Source organism: Phoenix dactylifera, chromosome 5 (genome assembly GCF_009389715.1).
Source record: "Phoenix dactylifera cultivar Barhee BC4 chromosome 5, palm_55x_up_171113_PBpolish2nd_filt_p, whole genome shotgun sequence".
In the NCBI taxonomy this organism is placed as follows: Eukaryota; Viridiplantae; Streptophyta; class Magnoliopsida; order Arecales; family Arecaceae; genus Phoenix; species Phoenix dactylifera.
This window is the reverse complement of record NC_052396.1, coordinates 9313368-9336322: the sequence shown is the minus strand read 5'-3', so window position 1 is coordinate 9336322 and position 22955 is coordinate 9313368. Positions and strand designations below refer to the sequence as shown.

The 22955-nt window shown below is 38.5% G+C and overlaps 2 protein-coding genes across 7 annotated transcripts in view; one reads left to right on the top strand and one right to left on the bottom strand.

Moving 5' to 3' along the window:
• The window catches only part of LOC103723112 (vacuolar protein sorting-associated protein 54, chloroplastic), a 43287-nt gene extending 30441 nt beyond the window's left edge, over nucleotides 1-12846 (bottom strand). For all 6 annotated transcript variants that reach the window (XM_039126762.1, XM_039126764.1, XM_039126765.1 and 3 more), the window contains exons 1-3: nucleotides 11794-12846; nucleotides 5204-5266; nucleotides 4559-4638 (exon numbers count right to left, since the gene is read on the bottom strand). In XM_039126762.1, coding sequence (XP_038982690.1) covers nucleotides 4559-4638; nucleotides 5204-5266; nucleotides 11794-12645 — 995 coding nt within the window. In that variant the 5' untranslated portion in view covers nucleotides 12646-12846. The remainder of the gene's footprint in view (nucleotides 1-4558; nucleotides 4639-5203; nucleotides 5267-11793) is intronic.
• Nucleotides 12847-14716: 1870 nt separating this feature from the next.
• Nucleotides 14717-22780, top strand: LOC103703432 (ras-related protein RABF1). Its single transcript, XM_008786271.4, has 8 exons — nucleotides 14717-14923; nucleotides 16124-16200; nucleotides 18005-18088; nucleotides 18292-18386; nucleotides 18497-18602; nucleotides 21137-21226; nucleotides 21317-21403; nucleotides 22378-22780. The coding sequence occupies exons 1-8, from the start codon at nucleotides 14899-14901 to the stop codon at nucleotides 22417-22419; spliced, it is 606 nt and encodes a 201-aa protein (XP_008784493.2). The 5' UTR covers nucleotides 14717-14898; the 3' UTR covers nucleotides 22420-22780.
• The last annotated feature ends 175 nt before the right edge of the window (nucleotides 22781-22955 follow it).

Sequence of the window (22955 nt, the reverse complement as noted above, 5' to 3'; positions counted from 1 at the left end):
TCATGACTTTCTTATTCTTCTTTTTTTGGGTAAACCAAGATCTCTGACATGTTCAAGATGTTGAACGAGAAGTATTAACCATTCACCAACCCTATATGGATTTAGATAACCAAAAATAAGCAGCTAATGTAAGAGGCATTCCCATTAAAATAATATGAACTATCCTATACATTGATGCAATATGCTTTGGCATTAGATACAATTCATAGTCCCCCACAATATGTAGAGTAAAAACTTAAGACTCATTTGGTTTGCAGGAAGAGAAGTGTGGAAAGTGTGGTCAACAGAAAAATGACAAAATGGCTTATGTTTGGTTAGAGGTTTCAAAGGAGAGAGATGGAAAAGTTGCCTTCCCATAAAAAAAAGTTTTCCTCCTCCCATAGGAAATAAAGACCCACATGGGACATGGAAAACCCACTTTCCCATGAGCTAGGAATCAAGGTAAAATTCTTTTTTCCCAAAAATGCCTAAAATCCTAGTGGCTTTTGTCCTTTTTTTCTCTTTGTAATCAATCTATTAAGGGCAAAAGTGCATCCCATGTCTTTCTTGGTCGGACCAACCCAACCGGCGATTTCCGACAAGTCTCTCTTTTTTTTGGGGGAGCAAAGGTATTTTATACTGCTTTTTCAGAAAAGTAGATGCTCAACCAAACATAAGTCATTCCAGAAAGTGTGCTTCCTATGCCATTTTCCCATGGTCAACCAAACATATCAAAACCACTTTTCAAGGTATAATATATCCAGGAATCAGCTTTCTAGAAAACACATTCTCATGAGGTAAAATTCTTGTGAACCAAACGAGTCTTTAGCGAGAAAATTCAGTTCCAATAGGTTCATTGAAGCCAGATTCTGAAGGCAAAGATGAATTGTGAAGGCTATCAGCAATACCTTAACTCCTATATTTTTTTTGTTGATTGATGGATCTTGCAAAGTACCAGACTATTCTTTTTTTTTTGCTTATTATTTTTGTTTGCAGCTGAAGGAGAAATTAGATTACTCAAAGAGTAATAAAGACAACATTGGGTGATAATAATACATCAAGTTTTCAAAAGAAACAGTAACTTTTAACACTAGGTGATGCATACAGTTACTGGGGTTTACCTAAACTTCACATGCCACACGCTCACACATAATGCTGACTTTAAATCAGTTAACGCATCATCATACACTAGTCAATTCCATGGAAAATAACTGTAATGTTGGACAAAACTACTACTTTGCAAGTACCAACTGGTTTTTGAATTTTTTATGCTTATAAAATTATAATTCAAAATATGTGACACAGGTAAAATCGCATATACATGTCCACTTCAATGAATAAATGACTTAATGATGGAATAATCAGGAAAAAGAAAAATCAGTAATTGTAGATGAAAACTATGTTATTTAAACTCAATAAAACAAACAATGCATAAAATGTCCTTCAACTCATTCCAGCTATTGGAAAATGCTATAATACTGCCATGAATAGTCCCAAAGCTAGATGAGAAAGGTGGATGGTTGAAGTCTGGTATCGATTTCTCGTAAAAATACGTGAATAACTATGAAATGTATCTAAACATGGATTTAAAAACCACTGGAACAATAAGGTAACGAGACAATACCATTGGTACCAGGACATTCCAATGCAAAATTGGCGCTAGTACAAGTGTCGAAACACCAAAACAATCTGTATTGGTGCATACTGGGGCATACTGATGCGCGCCAGAGATGCACCTACCATACATGTTAGTACCAGACTACCAGTGGTATTTCATTTTTCTATATTTTCAAATTCACTTTCGGTACGTACAGTTGGTACCATACGGTTCTGAAGGAAAAATGGGACAGTTCAATATCAGTATTTAAAACATTGGATCCAACTTTGATGCAAAAGAGGATAAATAAAGCCATAGTTGGGAGAAGACTAGACAGCTGTTGTTATGGCTATAGAAAATGCCATGTTTAAGGATGATATCCATGCCCATAAACTAATAGTATTTACGTAGATAATTTGTTAGACTTATCCTTCTTATAAAAAAAAATTTATATTAAATGTTTTAAAAAATAGCTTTTATTTGTGTGCTTGCACATGCCCTAGATATGTCATTTTTTCAAAAAAAAAAGGTTAAAATTTGTTGAACTTTACTAATAATAATACATAAAAAACATAACTAAAGTAACATTGAACAATAAACACCAAGCATCATTATTTTCATTTATTTGGAAAAAAAGAGAATCCTCAGGATTAAGAAATTTTTCCAATAGAAAACCATTATTTTATAATTACATTAAAGCATTTTGACCCATGCCCATCAAATACTTTGTAATGGCTAGCATGGTTGAACCTCATCGGATTTTTGTTGGTTGAATTCAAGGATGGTGGAATTGTCCCGAACTGCCCGGTTCAGGCTGTACCAAGCCATACCGGCAGCGAACCGGGATGGTTCTAACAAGCAAAACAAGAAACCGACGATGGAGGGGGAGAGAAGGAAAGGTTGGAAAAGAGAGAGGGGGAGCAAGGAAGAGGGAGAGGAAGGAAGAGGGAGGGAGGGTGGTGGAGGGCTGCAAAGCCGCATAGAGGGGAGAACCCCTCCGAGACCCCTTTTATTTTTGAAGTTTTTAAGTGAAGTTCGCAAAACCCTTGCCGACTTCACTAAAAAACTTCAAAAATAAAAAAAGACCCCCTCTAGGACCCCTGTTTCGAACAAAATAGAAAAACTGGAGGTAGAGCCCCTCCTTCACCCCTTAATGCGGATCCCCGGCCCTCCACCGGCCTCCACCGAATGTCCGCCACCCTCCTTTCTCCCTCCCTTCCTCCCTCCCCCCTCTCTCTTCGTCTCCCATTCTCCCTCTCCCCCACCCTCTCTGTCGTGACAGGATGCACTCTGCCGGCCCCCGCCGGTCTTCTCCTTCTCTCTCTCCCTCCCTTCCTCCCTCTCCTTCCCTCCCCCCTCTTTTTCACTCTTTTCCTCTCTCCCATTCTCCCTCTCCTCTACCCTCTCAATTGTGTCGGTACGGGCTTGGCACGGGAGCGCACCAAACCATGCCGCTGAGCAACCGATCCGAGCCCCATTACCGGCACAACAATCCTTGGTTGAAATGTGATCTTCTACAGTTAAAACCTTAAATACGTAAAAGTTCATCATGTTAATGTAATACAGCGATGTTCAAAAGGGTGGTACCATCCACACCATACCGTTTTGATAGAAAAATGATACCAATAAGGGTGTGGGACGAAGGTTCAAAAGAAAAGCATTATATACCGATCTGTACCAATTACGTACTGTCAACCCGCACTAACCATGCCAATTATGTTCTGATTGGTTTTTATTCTTGGTGATATTGACTATCTTGGTTCATCCCAGCCATGAAGATACCATACCATTCTAAAACAAAACTGATATAGGGCTCGATATTGGTATTTAAACCCTTGGAGTTATTAGATTTAGTTTAAGTTAGACCATAACATAATTTGTTAAGCATGTAAACTTTATCTTCATCAACATAAGCATTACAAGGATCCCTATGGTATGATCACTACTGCACTATTTATCAACTGGTAAAATCTCTGTCACATAGATAAGAAACCTCTAAGATAATATAACAACTATTTTTAGGCATTTCAGATATTGCTAGTCATTCTTCATGATAAGTACAATCAAAATTTTAGCTCATATTATACCAGTAAGATTGTAACAGCTTTCTGTCTGTCTCTTCATGTTTTTAGATAAGCACGTATGTATATCATGTCTTGTTAGTTAACATGAAGCTAATCTTGACAGTATCAAGTTAACAATTGCCGTTATTGTATGGTATGCTGAATCGGCCCGTACTAGCCGGTTCAGCACATACCATATCGGTCCGGGCCTTGACTGGTGCAGTTCAACTGTAGAAAACGGTACATAGCCTGCACCGACATAACCCAGCCGGAACCGAAAAAGAAGAAAAGGAGAGAACGAGCGGGGGAGGAAGGTAGAAGGAGAGGCCTCCGCCGCCGCCATCGGAGGGCCTCCAAGGGGCGGCGGAGCCCATTTTAATTTGAAAATTTTTAAGTGAAGCTAGCAAGCGAGTCACCGACTTCACTTAAAAAATCCCAAATTTTTTTCTGTGATTGTGTCTCCTGTTTCGGAACGCGGCCGCAGCCTCAACCTCCGTCGCCCCCCCTGCCGCGGCCTCTGCTAACAGAGGAGGCCTCTCCTTCTTCCTCCCTCCCCCCTCGCTCTTTCTTTCACGTCGTCTTCTCTAGCTCCGGCTCTCGGTACGGGCCCCGGTACCGAAACGGTACCGAGAACGATGAATCGGTCCGGTAGGCCATCGGTACGCTTACCGGTACCGATTCGGAATATCTTGCGTTATACAATGAGAAAAGAACCAGAATAACAACACCAAATGAGTTAGACAACCACAATTCTAAATAAGACAACAGTCAACATGAGTTTGTCCTTCAAGAAAAATACACAAAACTACCCACTAACATCGAGTGCTAGTTCTCATCAAGAGATATGAGCAATCATGAGAACGAACATTGACCTCAAGGACAAAAGCATATAATTAACAAGCCACTGAAAAAGCTGTACCTGTTTATTGAATCTAAGGATGTTGCTAGTTGGTCGCGTAGATGACGAAAACAATGAAGACCGGCTAGCTCATCAGTGTCCTATTTATATAAAAAGGAAAGCATGAGTAGTACAGGATCAAATTTCACAAAATTCAAACCAATATAAATTCTGCAAAAGAAAAAAAATTATTATACAACCAAAAACTTATTGTTGATCAGAAAATTCAAAGAAAAAGTTAAAGAATACTGGAAGTCAATATTTCAATATAACAAGCATTACTCAAAATAGCTAGAGGCATTTGCACAAACTCCTTACGAGTAAACTAAAAATTAATAACTATGTTCCAGTGAATGAACTGGCCCCTACCATGAGCATTTTATTTGGATAAAGATTTTCATCAAGTTGATATCAAACTCAAAAATGCATATCGTCCACTAACTGCGATGAATGGAAGTGCAGATTGGGTAGCGAACACTCTGATTTACCATCTTTCCACATTATAATTCATTTTCTTTTTATATACCTATATTTACTAGTTAAGAGACCGTAGATATGATCACATCATATGAGAGTAGGTATGACCATGTGGTATAACCTAAGCAACACAAAACAAGGATATTCCTGACCAATAAAGAACATATATCTAATCAGGCAGAAAAGTACCAGCAAATGCTGCAAGTCATCTGTGACATCTAGAGCACCAGCACAATCTGCAGCTGCAACAAGCTGCATGAGGTCAACTGCATTAGCTCAGACTGTCAAAGTTACTAAGAATTATTATAAAGGTAGTAAGTATAATAAACCAAAAACAAATAGAGTTCAAATTGCCAAGCAATAACTAAACTTGCAGGATTAGTTATTATAATAGGAAAAGATTACAATAAATATTCAATGTTAACAAGCACCCTATTTTAACCAACATGAAGAGCAAAAGATGTGATGCCGATAGGTCTACCCAAGCTTGATGTGCACCATCATTGAAAAGGATTGTTTGCCTCTTTCATAAAAATAATAAAGTTTCATGGTTCAAATCAAGAGGCATACAAACCATCACAAGATGAAGTATGTCAAAAAAAAGTACCAAATTATTTAACATGTCTCTGATAATAAACAAGGGACATGTCCAATATAATATCTGATTCAAATTAATAACCATTAATCTCCTATATCACGCGCCTTCTGTTAGTGCTGTTAAATTTTGTGATGCTTTATACTTTACCGTACCTCTATGCTTGCTCCCTCAATGTAATCAAATAGCAATCTTTTAAACTTCCTACCTATAGAAATGTTCTCATATGTGCGATAGTTGGAACTCCCTTGACATTCTTGTTTTCTACTGTAACACCCCTACATATCGTTCTCATGATAAAGATCGTCCCAGGATTTATCCCCTGACATCTAAGAGCGCACAAAACCACATCTTCCTAGCATAATTACAGTTATAATTTGCATCTAAGATGTGGAAACCACATTTTCCACCATAGATGAGGGGAAACATGTCTCCTACTTGATGACGGATTTCCCAGTAAACCTAACTAAGAAATGAGTGGGAAGCACATTTTGAGTAACACGGAATTCGCATTCTCAAAATAACCAATATGGTATCCCACTTAGATAAGAAAGAAAAAAAATACCAAGCTCTCTTTTTTCTCTCTTCCCCGCATGCCTTAAGCCGACCACCTGCAGGAAATTTAAAAAAAGAAAAAAAATACTCAGTTTACATATTCTCTTTATATGAGTTTTCTTTCCATATTCCTTCTTTATTTAGAGGTTTTATAAATCTAAAATTGTTTTTACTTAAAAACAATCTACTCTGACAAATATATGTGAAGCCCTAACATGGACCCAACACCTAAAAAAAAAGGTATGTGCTAGGCCAACGAAAAAAGAAAAAAATTCACCCCATCAATCTATTAAAAAAAAAAGAATACTAAGATAATGAACATGGGTTTTAATGTTTTCTTATACTTTGTTAGATATTTTTTTAGTATCTATTTTTCTCAAAAATATTTTTTGTCTTATATATGAATAATTCTAATAATTTTATATAAACATTTCTCATTTCCAAATTGTACATTTTTTTGTCAATAGTTTCCTGCTCTCATTTTTCCTACCATTTCTCGTACTTATTTCACTACTTGGCAACTTTCACCTCTTTTATCTTTCATAATTATATCAAAAATTTATTTCGATCAATCTTTGCAACACTAGGACCTTCATCCCATCTGCCAAATATGAATATTTGATGACAACAAGTTATACAAGTGATAGAAATAAACTCCCCAAGAAATTTCATTTTAGCCACCTCTTCGCACATTCACATCCACTCATTGCATAAGACCTCCACCCAATCTCAACACCTGTTCCTCCGTGCCTTCACATTTAGGCCCATCGAACTCAAGCCTCGGTGTATTTTTGCTCTCACCATTCCCACCGCTCTCTTTGACCCGACGTAAATTTCAAGTGATGTGACAGTAGGATACGGGATTTACTGCTATCCCAGCAGGTAAAAGTATTGTGCTGGTCACTAAGATTCCTCAAGGACACCAAATGAATTGCAAACAAATTATCCCCTTCCAAAATAAGAGTATCAACTAGTAAAAACAAAAGTTACAAAAAAGAATCAATGTTTAAAAGAAGAATGTTTTGTTGTTGAATAACAATATGGTTGTCATGGTTTGTATACCTTATTGTATCAAATTCAATGAAGGCTTTAAATATCAATTTCATTGCTTCCTAACAAGGATTTAAGTGCCCTTCCTTACCAAACCAAACCTACAATACACATTGTGTTAATAGGTTATTGAAATGGTACAATGGTGCACACCTCTATTCAAGGTCTGCTGAACCGACCTGTACCGGTCGGTTCAGCCCGTACCGGACCGGTGCCGACTGGCACCGGTCCGGTACCGGGGTATAAAACGGTTCCGACCCAAACTGGGTCGGAATCGATTGGTTCTGTACCTGGACCGGTGCGAACCGGCCCGGTACAAGCCGGTACCGGTGCGAACCGGCCCGGTTCGCACCGGTCCAAGCCACACTTTCCCCGCGCGGGGGTGCGCGGGGAAGAGCGCCCGCGCGCGGGGCAGCGCGCCCCACGCGCGGGGAAGAGCGCCCACGCGGCTGGAGCCCGCGTGGGCCTCTTAATGCCACAGAGTGGCATTTAAAGCCACTCTGTGGCATTTGTTTTTTTTTTTTTTGAAAAACGCGCGCGGACGCGCGAGCGGAGAACGCGCGCCCGCGCGCGATTCCCCGCGTAGGAATCGCGCCCGCGCGCGATTCCCTGCGGGGCACCGTGCCCACGCGGGCTGGCAGCCCGCGTGGGGGCATTAAATGCCACAGAGTGGCATTAAATGCCACTCTGTGGCATTTGACGCGTCCGCGGACGCGCGCGGACGCGTTTTTTTTTAATTGGGAAACGCGCGCGAGCGGAGCGCGCGCCCGCGCGCGTTTCCCCACGTAGGAAACGCACCCGTGCGCGATTCCCAGCAGGGAATCGCGCCCGAGCGCGGTTCCCCGCGCGGGGCACCGTGCCCACGCGGGCTGGCAGCCCGCGTGGGGGCATTAAATGCCACAGAGTGGCATTAAATGCCACTCTGTGGCATTTGAAGCGTCCGCGCGCGTCCCAGACGCGCGCGGACGCGTTTTGTTGTTTTTTTTTAATTTCCGCGCGCGCGGACGGTTCGGTACCGGCTTGGAGCCGGTACCGAACCGGAACCGTACCGGTGCCGGTGCTCACCGGTACGCCGGTACAATCGGTTCTGCGAACCTTGCCTCTATTTCATATGCCGGCCCACATAAATGCTAATCAACTCGTGTCAATGTGCATTGTTCCAATACATATGAATATGGATAAAACATGCCGTACAAGCTTGTACCCTACTTCTCCCATGAAATCAATAGACTACCATCCTAAACAATCTACCAATAAGTGGTCTAAAACACTTAAACGTTCATTCCCTTTCTCTCCCTATCTTTTAAGAATATAAAGGGCCAATCTACAGACTGATAACTATAATGATAAAACGACATCACTTTATATCAAAATAGAGTTTGTAAATCATAGTAATCAGCAGTGTATAAGCTTAAGATTGATCATGATAATGATAAAACACCATCACTTTGCATCAAAACAAAAGTAAGAAGTCTTAGTATTCCATGGTACATAAGTTTCACATATTACTACCATTGTACAAATTTCACATCTATATGATAATAATTGTTTTGTTGATGTGTTAACATAAGCAGGCATCCTCATTTACATTTTTATCAAGAATTGTAAACTTATTCATGTTATTTATGTTAGTAATACTAATTCAACATCTATTTATATGACAAAATACCACAGGTTCAGCAATCAATACCAATATCCATGACCCAAAACTACTATAAAATAGTGATGGACTATAGTTTTGCCTTTATATGTCAACACCAGTGCAAACACAATAAAAATTGGCCCATGTAGCATATCTTCAGTGCATCTCTGCATATCATTTGCAGTCTTCTTGCATTGTCATGCTTCAGTTCCAAAATGTGCCAAGTATCAGCAAAATGCAGGACAAGAATCAGCAAAATGTGCATGATATGACAGCCCTTAAACAGCCTCAGGCATGACACTTGATGCTTCACTCCTTGCTTTTGAAACTAGCAATGTCTATACATGCAAATGATTATTTGGAAAATTATGAAAGGTTAATAGATATTAAACAACGCAAAGCAGCCAATATAGATGCATCCTGTAATCAGATTAGGTTTCGATTTTCTTCATTTATCTTTTATGAATTTCAATTTTAGTTAGATTGATCCTAGGAGTTAGGTCATTTTTACCATTACCATACATACTAATTGAACGAGAGTTAGTCATTAGAATTTATTTTCTAAAGGAATCTTGATAGTCTTCTCCTTGTGGCTCCAAAGTACTCTAATTGTTTTCTATATGAAGTCTTGGACTAAGTTTAACTAGGAGAGGCTTGAAACTGCCCCATATGTGTAAATAAGTCCACGATGATGATTGTACTACTTGTTTCTCTCTTCTTGTATTTCCTTTTAGGGCCTGAAACTTATCCTGTATTTTCTATACAGTCATCTCAAGATTGCAGACCCCTTAGATAAATCTATTACCACCACATAGAAGGCCCAAGTATTAGATACATAGAACTCTAAGACCCACTACCTACAAACTTTATAAGCCATTTTTAATGAACATTCTAATCATTTTCTGTTCTACTTACACATTGATGTTATAAATGCTCTAAAATGTACTTTAACAATTTTGGTTTAATATCCAACAATTTGATCACCTCCACTCTTATCGCTGCCAACTACACCTTCTGAATCTCTTGTAAGACTTATAAGTTTATTTAACATTATTTTCAATGATCCTTCAGCAAAAAGAACTACAGTTGGATATTTTACTGATATGATGTCTAAGACACACTACCTATAAACTTTATAAGGCATTTTTAATGAACATTGTAAATTTGTAATCATTTTTGGCTCCACTACACATTCATGTTATAAATGCTCTAAAATATACTTTAATAATTTTGGTTTAATATCCAACAATTTGATCACCTCCACTCATATCTGTGCCAACTACAGCTTCTGAATCTCTTGAAAGATTTAAAGGTCTATTCAACATTATTTTAAATGACCCTTCAGCAAAAGAAACTAAAGTTGGATATTTTACTGATATGATGTGCCCGACAACTTCCCAGATGAAGCTGCCTTTTGACACTATTTTAGAGAACTAGACAAAGAAGTTCCTCAATTAGCATCAATTCCTCATCCTTGTTTAGTTTTAAGCTTTGCAACTATCAAGTATTACCAAGCTTTAGTGTTACTTCTAGGGCATAAGCTACCCCCCAAGTATTATGTCCCTCACCCCCCCCCCCCAAAAAAAAAAAAAACAAAAACAAAAAAGGCAGAAAAAAAAAGCCTATTTTCCAACCACACTAATTTAAGTCATGAGATCAATGGTCAAATACCATTTATCTTAAGAACAACATACACTATAAAACCAATACCCTGACTATTCTAAAGCACCAGTGAAAAGGATCAATTAAACTTGGTTTTTCAAGCATATAAAAGATATCCAGTTTGTCTCTAAGTCTCTCGACTCCACATCTTTGGTATATATTGATGCCATGACCATCGAGCCTTGTCCCAACTATTTGTAGTAGGCTTTATGAATAACCAATAGCCAATTATTCTTATTTAGGCTACCTTTGATTTTGTTGCAAGATTATCAATCTCCTTTCTCACAACTTCCATCAGCGTTAACGTAGGTCTTGCCCTCCTCTTTTTAAATCTTTCAGTAATAATAGTATCTCTATAGGAGAACCTCTTTAGGTTTTACTAGACATGCTTATGCCATCTAAAAATTGATTATCCATCACTTTGCCTTTTAACTAGAGGAACTCATATCTTACTAACATCGTACACCTATCTCAACATTTCCATTTATATTACATTTTAATATATTTTTCAGATGCTCTTAACTGCCCAACATTTGCGTCTACAACATACCTGCTCCCAGTTTATAATTTTTTCCTCACATAACCAAGGAATGCATCAATCAAGCACCTCACCACATCATCTTTCGACTTCTTATTACCTTATATGTCTTCAATAATCTCTCATTTCTATTTTAATAATAAATCCTAATTATTGAAACAAATCACCTTGGGTTATCTCTTATCCATCAATCTTGACTTGACTGAGGCCTCTTCATTTTCATCGCATGAAGGCAACACTGTCAATTTAAATATGATAAACAAACGTGCTTCAAAATCACTAATTTTGATATGTGTATGCAGCCCCGTGACCACTCAACATATGGTCCAAGCGGCCGGCATATACAGCCGGGCTAGGATAAGCTAATCTACTAGAAAACAAGAATTAGGGATTTTGTCATCATGCCTACTGTAATCTGTGGAGATATTTACTTCAGTTATATAAAATTTGAAATGCTCATGAGGGCCTCACAAAGAACCCACATATTTCGCTTTTTGAACATCTCCATTTCTTCAATTCAATCTGCTACAGAGAACATGCACTCTACAAGTGGTATAGGTGACGGATGGGACAGGAGGAGCAGCAGCGGCACTCATTTCTCTTACTTGTTTTTTAATATCTTGCGAAATTTATTGAAATAGATTAAGCAGTTTGTAATGATAAATATCTAGCTCATTAACAACATGCTGCAGTCAGATCCAAAAACAAAAAAAAAAATATAAAGACAAAATGCGAACCAGTTTCAATGCTGAGAGCGCCTGGCTGACATATAATATAACACTGAGCTTCTGCTGCAAAGCAACGAGGTTCCCCCGCGTAGCATTAAGCTCCTGCACCTGTCTCGCGGTTCCCACAAGATCACCAATCAAAATCCTGATCGCCTCCTTCAGCTCCCGAATTCGCACACAGGCCTCCACAATCTCCCCGTTCAGGCCCTGCAGCTGCCCCTGAGCCTCAAAGAACGAGTCCGACCTCAGCGAGATCTCCCTCACCAGGTGCATCTCTACCACATCCAGGTACTGCGTCAGCCTCTCCTGGAGCGCAGTATTCTCCTGGGCCGACGGCGAGAAGGGGCACGCGGCCTGGAATGTCGTCCCCTCCTCCAAAGCAAAGTCTTCCTTGAAGAACAGGGACGGCACCTCCCGGAGGCACGCCACCAGTGCCTCCCCCTGGCCGCGGATTTCCCCATCCCCGACGGCCGCGGCGGTCTCCTTGGAGCTGTGATTCCGGACATCCTCGAAGCGGGAGTAGGACTCGAAGATCGCGGATAAGTAGGGCTGGAAGTCGGCGCGGATGACCTCGGGTAGGGGAATCGAGGGGACGAGCGGCGGAGGAAGGTCGGCAGTAGCGGCGGAGGCGGAAGGCCACCAGAGGGACCAGTACGCATCGGAGCGGCCGGCGTGGGGGTTGTTGAGGATGGAGGAGAGGCTCTGGCTGACAGCAGCGGCGGAGGCGGAGGGGGAGTCGAAGTCGGATCGGCTGGAGGCGGAGCTGGAGCGGCCGAGGTTGATCGGATCGCGGGAGCGGGGTAGGCCGTCGGCGGCGGTGCGGAGGGGGGCTCTTCCCGGTTGGGAAGGCGGCGCTTCCATCCCGGCGGAATCTCGGAGCAGGAGAGGCTTCAGAGGAACCCTAATTCGGGGGGCGGAGAGGCCAGATTTAGGGATTTAAGAAGGAAGGGGTCGCAGATCCGATGCTGATCTAATGATATATACAGCAATGCGATGGAGGGAGGAGTTGCAGATCGAGAAAGAGAGAGGGAGGTAGAAGAGGTGATTATTTCCGTGGGCACGTGGAGGCGTGAAAACGGGGTGTGGCGATCCACGGGGTATTTTTTTAAAAAAAAAATAAATTATTAAATAAAATACTAAAAACGGGGTTTGGGGATGTGAGATGTTAGCATCCCTAACCCGGAGACCACTCCTTTTTTTTCCAGCTGGTCAACATTTCGCCTTGTTATCTTGATAAATTAATCTTGCATAATAGCCATATCGTTCTCCCACGAGTTCATTGATTCATATTTGATTTCTTTGATTTTTCAGACAACTAGCACTTGCCGTAGAAGTAAAGAGTGTATTTTTTGTTTTATTAAGCGGATCCTACAATAGAAAATAAGAAAGATAAATCATCCATTTCTAGTCGATATCCGGAGATTATCATAAAAGTATGTTGTATTCTAAGTTATACACGTCTATTAAGAGACTAATAGGGTGTGAACTGGGTCACCTTTTTTATAGCTCATCATTTCGGTAATATTCTGAGGACTCGCCAGTATCTATTTTCTCATCACTGAAATGTGTTTTCTCTCCAAACTTTTATGATAGTGTTCACGTTAAGTTAACGTGAGCAGCTGATGTAGTAAAAAAAAAAAAAAAAAGAGTGTAATAGAACATGCTGGATCCACTGTGACGATAAAAAAAAAAATCTTCGAAACATTGCAAGATATACTTAAAATAGTTGCTATAAAATATAAAAAATGAAGATTTACACATATAACATAATATATTTTAAATATTATACAAAGACTTTGATTTTGTATTTGTATATAGTGATCTAGAAAACAATCCCATATCATTATATAAAACACCAGAGATAAAAGTTATAATAAGACCTAAAATTTGTATTTGCATGTTATGACTAAAGAACTGTCATGGAGTCCCATATGAAATGTGGGAAATTAAAAATAACTCATGGATCCCTAAATATTTCAAATATTATATGAAGGTCTAGTTTTTGTATTGAAGTATGTGGGTCCATGAAGCATTTTGGGGTTACTATATAAAGCATCGAAACAAAAAATTATAATAAGGCCCATGATTTGTTCAGCTATAGAACCATTCCTAGGTTACTATATAAATTAGGAAAAATAAAAATATACTTATACATTCTAATATATTTCAAATATCTTATGAAGTCTTAGTTTTTATATTTTACTATAACGTGCAGTAATAATTTTGTGTCCATCATATAAAACATAGGAACTGGGTACTCTATTGTAGATGGATGATGAAAATTTTAAAATAATCTTAATTATTATTGCCTATAAAAATATAATTTATATTAACAATTAGTATTATTTATAGTACTTTTTACATGTATGATACGCCAAAAATTGATTGTAGATGTGATTACCCAATGAATATTATTAGCATTCAATATGGAAAAAGATCTCATATGGATTAGATACATCATTACTCATATTTGGTCTATATTTATCTCGAGATGAGATAGAACGGGACGGATAGAGTTAAATAAAATAGATTAACTCTATAAAATTATAATAAATATATTTTTATATTTTTTATATATTTAGATTGGAGGAATTTATCTTGCTTTCGATCGGATAAAATTTGAGTCGGGTGAGATGAGATATTTAATGAGCTCGTAAATTGCCGTCCCTACGGCGATCTACTGAGGTCGGTGGTTTAACCCCGGTCGTCCACTGAGCCGTGATGGGACGGGTGACCTTCAGCCCGATTTGGCGCTGACCACGTGCGTGACTTGATGCTATCTCGTGCGAGAGGCCTCGATGGACGCAAAATTCTGAAGGACGGTACCAGATCAAGTCCGTATATGAAAATCCGTGCACACATTCGGAAATTTGGACTCCGTCGTTGCTCCACTAATGAAAGCAAGTAGTGGAGAAAATATAGAGAGCCAAATCACGCGGACGCCCGCACGGTTACGCAATTGGCTGGAGACGGAGCGGAACCCCCTCTTTATTCCCCCGCCGCGCCGTGTCCTCTCCCCGCCCTCGATCGACCCCCGTCAGCCCGTTAATAACTTTTTTCCGTTGGGTTTTTACCGCATCATTTGGCAGCCCGACCTCTCCTATCCGCCGGACGATGGGTTGCTCCTCCTCCCTTCCAGGTCTGCATTCATCCCCCTATATTTTTCTCCCCATTTCTCCTTCTGTTCCCTTCTCTATCTAGGGTTTCGTAAATCCACCGATTCAGTTACTTAGCTCTCGATTTCTTTCCATGCATGCAAATAGGTAACCCTTCATAGCATCTATTTGTTGAATTTTTGTTTGATATGATCTCTATGTCAACATGTAATTTGGAATGCTATTATGTTCTGTTATGAAAAAAATTGGAGCTGAATTCTTGAATAAATTGCTGTTATTCTTTTGCATTAATAATATTGGCATTGTTATTGCGCTTTGTGATGCATGCGACGTGCATCGAATCAATTGTGAATTTGCTGTTATCTATTGGGAAAAGGCCAGTTTTTACTTGCTCCGGCTACAAGCACGAGACCTTCCAATCTCGTGTTGTTTGGTTCTTGAAATCGATTGTTTAGCTCGTTCAACAAAATATTATATCGACCGTCTTGTCTTTTAATTCCTTGTGTAGGTTGGATATCACGATTTAGGCTTTTTATCATATGGCAGTAAAATGAAGCGTCATAATAAATTGCTGATCTATTCTATCGTTTTAATGTATTAGTTTTGGTGATAAAACCAGATGATCTTTCTTATCTAAAGTTTCCCATGGGCAACATGCAAATATGCATAATGTCCTACCATCTTACTGTTGCCTTTAAAGTTTAACAGAAAGAAAATTTATGTGCTGGCCTTTTCTGTTATTTTCCAATAAGAGCTTAATGATGCATTTTGCCAACTAACTTCAGTTTAAGATAAGTTACCTAATCGAGTTTGTTTTGCTACATCTTCAGTTTATGATGTCCATTATCCTCTGTATCACTAGCTTAGGAACAAGAGATAAAATACAAGTTGTGTGGATGGTGGATTTTATGACTGTTGGTGAGATTTCTTCACATGCAAATGTTGGGAATCATAGAACTTTTCTTTTTGTGTTTCTACATATGAGTTACACTCAGTTTGATATGAAGTTAGGTTATTACTTATTTGCGATCATAAGGCAACACAAGCTTTAGATGAAAACAAATATATAAGTTCTATTTTAGGAAGCATTTAGTCTAAAATTATACAGCACAGTTTACAATTTTCAGTTATAATATTTAAAGTATGCTAAGCTACAGATGAAGCAATGTCAAGTTATTGAGACAATCCAGGATGCTAACATATGATCTTTTGGCACCAATCAGATAGGAATGCTGGAAGGTTGGGTAGTCTGAATAACGGAAACTCAATGGTTACTGACTCAAAAAACTTGCGCGTCAAGGTATGTTAGTTTGATTTTTTTGTTGTGACAATGTTGTTTGACCTTGGAGCTGCAGACTAATTGATGCTTTGCTTACCAGCCATCTTGATTTTTGTTTCATCTTTTATGCTTACCATATCACACTCTACAATTTCAGCACAACGAAGAAACTCATGCAAGTGTTTTTCAAGTTATGACAATTTTATACACTATGAGAGGCTAGATAGGTTTGCTAGTATTACCAAGTTTTAGATACTATACTCATATTAATCTTTTGACTTTTGGTAGGACGCTCAGCAGAAATGGACTGCTGGTAAGCAGCTATACTACATATATATGATTTATAAATGATATCTGTTACAAAATAGGCTGAGTGAATAGCCCTTGTGAAAAAAGAGAAAAAAAATCAGTGACTAAAATGCATTTGATAGATATGTACCCTCATGGATATATTTACTAAATTACGTTAGGGAGAGTAGCTGAATGAGACTTTCAATCCTGAAGGTTACGTACTTCTGCATGTTGCAAAGATCAGATTTGAAAAAAAAAAATAGTGAAGTTAAATTCATATTTCAATTACTGGAGGTGATTATTATCATCTAGATGGGCAAGTAGCATGGAGAATCCTTGCATTGGTAAAAGATGACAAATGATGATGGCTTGACATCATTGATATCCATCATAATATGGTAACCTAGTTGTCAAAGAGCTTTTTGAGTCCATTCACACCGCATTTTAATTCAAAAAAATGAAGTGACTGGTCCTTTTGATGGAAGAATGGTGATTATCGTAAGCCTTACTTAGACACTGTGGAAAAAGGTAATTTTGATATCGAGCTTAACTAGCGCCTAACTTTTCTTAAGGCCTTGTTTGGATGCTGGAATTCATTTTCCAGTTGGTGAGGGACAATGACCGAGGGCTTTGGTTTCATGAAGGAAGATAAGTGTTACATAGTCGTTCAGGCTATCAGTTCCCCTCTTTCTGATATTTTAGGAGTTAGATATTCCACTTAGAAGGTGGTTTATCTTATCGAGAAACAGGGATTTCCAGTACAAATGGTGTCCTGATTCTTTCTAATTGTACTGATCTAGTTGTGAATCAGTAGGGGGCTTGCCGTGGTACGAGCTATGTCCTACACAATCAACCTTAATTGCCCACCTCAGATGTGTTGTTTTCAGGATTATCATTTCTTTTTTACCCTCTTTCTGCCCTTGCTCATCGCAAGCCATGACACCTGCTTATGAAGGATTCTATTCCGGTCTTCAAAATGTAGGGGCATATGGCGTCATTTTAGTAAGAATATTGAATAAATGACTTACTATTAAGAGGATAATAGCCCAAGCTAATAAAAAAATGTTTGTTGTTAGTTACTTATGGTGCCTTTTACAGGCATGTTTGTTATGTTTCCTACATATCCATAAGCCCGGGATCTTATGTGGTTGCTTTTTGGCTCACATCGACTTGACATTTTGTTCACTGGCAACTTATCTAGTGATTGACCAAACATTAGAATAAGTCCATTTTTTCTTGCAGTTTTATATTTTTTGTCCTCATTGATATTGTTTAGCAGTTGGTCTGACTCATGGCAGAAATTTCTCGCGTATGTTCAAACATGTTGATAGCTTTAATATGGGGAACCAAAGATAAATGGTATCTAGAGAGGTAATAGGTCAAAAGAAAACAAGCCTTTCAATATGGACTTCTGGAGCATAAACTTGTGTGCATAAAAATTACCATTTCAAATTACCATCAAGTCATCATGGACTTTGTCCAGCTGCAACATATAATTCACTTTCATATCAACCCTTTTTTTTTGTGCGTGCAGTTGGTATTGTTGGGGGATTCTGGTGTTGGTAAAAGCTGTATCGTCCTTCGGTTTGTTCGTGGTCAATTTGACCCAACTTCCAAGGTAAATTTTTTATTGATCTTTATAGTTATTGACGTAATTATCCAATAGTCAGTGGACCTGCTCTTGTGTAGTGACTTATGCTCGTCAAAGTGCTATTCTACTTGTTAAGTTTGCTTCTTGTCCTTTATTCTTGTTGTAGATTGATTTCTATAACGTATGCTAATATTTAGATATTAATGCTGTTGGTTCTTGATGGTCTTTAGGTAACTGTTGGTGCATCATTCTTATCACAAACATTAGCCTTGCAAGATTCCACAACAGTAAAGTTTGAAATATGGGATACTGCTGGCCAAGAGAGGTATATAGTTGAATTAGGGTATATAGTTGAATTAATGATATTATTGCAGAATACATCATAGATCTGCTTCTCTTTTATCATATATTTATGAGGTTAACATATTTAATCAGGTATGCTGCCTTGGCACCTCTTTACTATCGAGGAGCAGCTGTTGCAGTTGTTGTCTATGACATAACGAGTCCAGAATCATTTGTCAAAGCAAAATACTGGGTTAAGGTACGATACACCTTTTCACATTAATGTAAGGTCTGTCGTACCGCCCCGTACCGGAGCGTACTATACTGTACCGGAAGAAAATTGGTACGAAACACATCTTTATATCAGTACATGCCCCATACCATCCGTACCGAGGTATACCATCCTGTACCGGTCCGTACTGAGGCGTACTTAGATAAAAACATAGTTAGAGAGCTATTTCGGCATAGAGGTATACCGTACCGTACCGAACCGAACCGATAAAGTACCGATACGGTACCTGGTACCAAGATTGCGGACCTTGCATTAATGCGATCCTTCTGAACAGATTTTCACTTTACCTCTGCTTATATCTACTTTCATATGACTTAAGAAGTTCTAATGGTAAGGACTGTACCAGAAAACCAAAGATCAGTTCCCATTTTCTAATAATATAACTCTAACACCTTGATGCCTTTTTCCTTGAAAGAGAGTATGGTATTGGCAAGGATCGTTTTTAAAAACCTCTTCTGGAAATGCTGGTTGGAATACTGGAGTGTCCGACAAAGTGTTCAAACCTGTAGATAGTTATGTTGTTGGATGGTTTACTGTCATTTCCTTAACCTCCCACCAACAGTATTGTGTTCAACTTGCAACAAATAATTTGAGGCTCTGATATTTTTTAGGGTCCTATTAATCTTCTCTGTTTCATTTGGTTATTTTTTTAGTTTCATGATCCAAATCCATTCTTCTTGTTGTTTTTTATTACTTAGGTAAGGTGTTATGTTGTCGTGATTTGGCATTTCTGCCTTTTTTTAATTTCCACCAGCTTGAAATTTAATAGATTTTAGGTGGCGGTATAAAGAAAGAAAAGATTTCAGGTCATGACATCTTGACAGGGCTATCACCTGGATGCATAGGAATCTTTGTGCAGGCTCTTGATCTGGCATCCACCATGCCTTTAACTCTATGTCAATTTGTGATTGTATGGCATATCAGTTTTTAGTGGGTCAGTTTTAGGTGCTACCATGGCTGGGAGTGAGAAGCGTTGGAAGCTTGTCTTACTATAGTGTGCGTATCATACCGTACCGATTGTACTATATCGAACTAGTGTTGAACCAGTATTGTTCAAGGTATTGGTTTTGCAGACCTTGTTTGGAAAAGCTTTCCCATTTTGCTGCTTGCTGGAGTACATGTGATGCTCTCTATAATCTCATGAATCATGATATAGCTTATTAGGTTTGTTGGGCATGCCTTTTATTTAATTGCCTAAACAGTAAATCGGATAATACTTTCAGTTTTCAAATAAATTGTCTAAACATATACTTGCTTTTGCTAAGAAGAAACACCTTGGTTTCTAGAACCACCTATGCCACCTCAAATTATTAGAACTTGAAACTGCAATGAGATTGTTCACCTGAGCCATTTCACATTGCTTTATGATTGCCACAAGAACTATAATTGAAACAACTTTTGTTGTAGCTTCAATTGTGCAAAATCAGGTGTCCTTTCTGCAAGATTCTTCTCTTTCAAACTATCCCTCTTTTTGGTGGTTGCAATCACGCAGACTGTCTGAAAGATTCTTAACACATGCCCTGCTTCATCTTTAAAATTATTTGTCTATTAATAGAAGTGTTCCCTTTTTTCTCTTATTCTTTTTCTCTTTTTTTTGAGAAAAATGCATCTCACCAGCATGTATGAGCCCCTTAAAACTGTATGAACTCAATATTTGAAGCTACATGCTCCATACCCAGAAAGATGCTGACCCCAAGAATCCAGTGCAAATCATATGTGATCTAATACTGGCCTCTTAAGAGTCTTCACAAATCTCAATTTATCATTTTTCCTTCAACCTACTGACTGCATTGAACCTATACATGATTGCTTCTCTTTGACACTTACTGACTGCATTGAACCTATACATGATTGCTCCTCTTTGACACTGAAAGGCATGCTTGAGCTCCAATTGAAAAAAACAACTAGAAGGACATGTCTCCTAATGATTTGAGTGAACACCTTATAGATCTGGAAAATAACACTTCTTTGTAATAGAACCCAAATTGCTCCAAAACTTATCCAGTTCTTTCCTCAAGAACCCCATCCAGGCTGAATCCTAAATATTCATCAGAAAATGCCATGTACCAATTCAAGTTCTTATGGTACACTTTTCGTTAATGTTTTTATTAGTAATATACATTCCTCGATACTTCCTAGTACACTTAATGTTCTCCAGGACTCTGGATCAAGGTGATTTACACTGCAATTTTACACGTTATATGACCAAATAGATCAATGGTCAGTGGAAATCTTTTCAGTATGTTGTCAATTAGAGTTTACCAATTTGTGCAATTCTCGAGACATTCTGTATATATTGCAGTATTATATTGCACACCAGGAATTTCTTTTAGTAACTGGACTATTGTTTCCAATTTGCCTTTTTCTCTTTTTGGTTTCTGGTAAGAACCAATTTGCTGCTTTATTTAGTAATTTATCTGCCTGCACATGCCAACTTTACCCATTAAAGTTATTTACTGATCCATGTTGTTAAACAAATAATAGCAATTTGCATGTAACAGGAACTCCAAAAACATGCAAATCCTGATATTGTCATGGCCTTGGTTGGTAACAAGGCTGATCTGCATGAAAATCGGAGTGTATCAGTCCAGGTATGCAGCATCTCAAGATTCATTGGCATTTGCTCATGGCTGGTATATATTTGGCACTGAAAAAATTATCCGGTCCTTTGTTTTCTGAAGGATGCACAAGACTATGCGGAGAAGAATGGTATGTTCTTCATTGAGACATCAGCAAAGACAGCCGATAACATCAACCAACTGTTTGAGGTACTCATTCACGTTAGATATTGAGCTCCATGCTGTCAAATTATGCATATTAGAAATTTGCAGGACCACATGTATAGTTTGCATAACCAAGGTGTATTTAATAGTATGCTCAAGTTTTTTTTTTACCTTTCTTAGCGCCTGATAGGGGCCTATTTTGCCATGCAGATGTCTGTATGTTCTTTTCTTTCTTTGGTTGAACCAGAACTTTGAGAATGCTAATAATATGATTTTGAGTATATGGACAAATTATATGTGGTTTTATCTTTCTATTTAGAGCACAGGGGTTTGTGATGCATACTTTCACACATGAACCTAAAGGCTTATACCTCCTTCAGATGCTTAAAATTGTTGCATATGTTCTACTTTAACCTTGATTTACTAGGAATTCCAAGTAATTCTAGTTCTCAAATGTGACTGGTTCATAAGCTGACCCCAAATAGTTGGGAAAAAGGCTAGATGGCCATGGTTATGGTAAACTCGACCGGTTCATATGCAATAGGAAATTTTCCTATACTTATAATAAATCTTAATCATATATGGGAACGATTGGTGAATGTGAATTCATAAAGCTGACTGAAATAGTTGGAATAAGGCTTGATGATCATGGTTATGTATCAGTCCATCAACATTTGACAAAATTCTACATGCTTGTTTGGAAATCCGATGTTGTGTACAACAGCTACTTGTTATCGCACTAAAATTATAGCTAAGCAAATTAAGCGGCAGCTTATCAATTGACAGTATCTAGTCATGTTTTCATCTAGATTATCCATTTCCACCTTGAGTTTGAATGTCCTATAACGGCTTCTCTTCTGTTTTATTGATCATGGAAATTGAGTGGTGAAAAATATCATAATGCTGTCAGAGGTTATATAAATTGATGCATCTCTTTTACTTATATATATATTTATTTGAATGATTGAATTGTTAAGACTGTTAACTAAAGCTCTATTCTCCATTTTTTTCCTTTCCAGGAGATAGCAAAGAGGTTGCCCCGGACAACATCCTCTTCCTGATTGACTTTGGAGACGAAGTCCACCAACATCCATCATATACAGGGGACTGTTTTTTAGTGTGTACAATGATAGTATAATTCACTTGTTATGTGATATATCCCTTCATATCTCAGCTACTGTCATATTTCATGTATCTCGGTTAATAGTATGTTAGTCATTGACCTTCCGAAGTTTATGCCAGAGTTGCCGTAACAATTTGTTATGACTCTAAAGGGCCTAATCAGTTGGCCGTCTTCTAAACAGGCTGAGCCAGATCACCTAGGCAATTATATTTTATGTTTCTTTTCCATTGTGCTCATGTTATGTGGAAAGTAATCCGCGAGATCTAAGCTGAATAAGGAATGAGGGTATGATTATTTATTACATGGTAAATGTGTTGGAAGTACTGGGAAAGCCATACAGAATTTCCAGCACACTCGCATGTCAAGATTTTTTTTTGCCTTACTGCTGAACGTTCCTTGCATTGGAATTGAATTTTTCTAGACAACTATCAATTTCTTATTAGTTTGCTTAACTGATTAAGAATAGTTAGCACT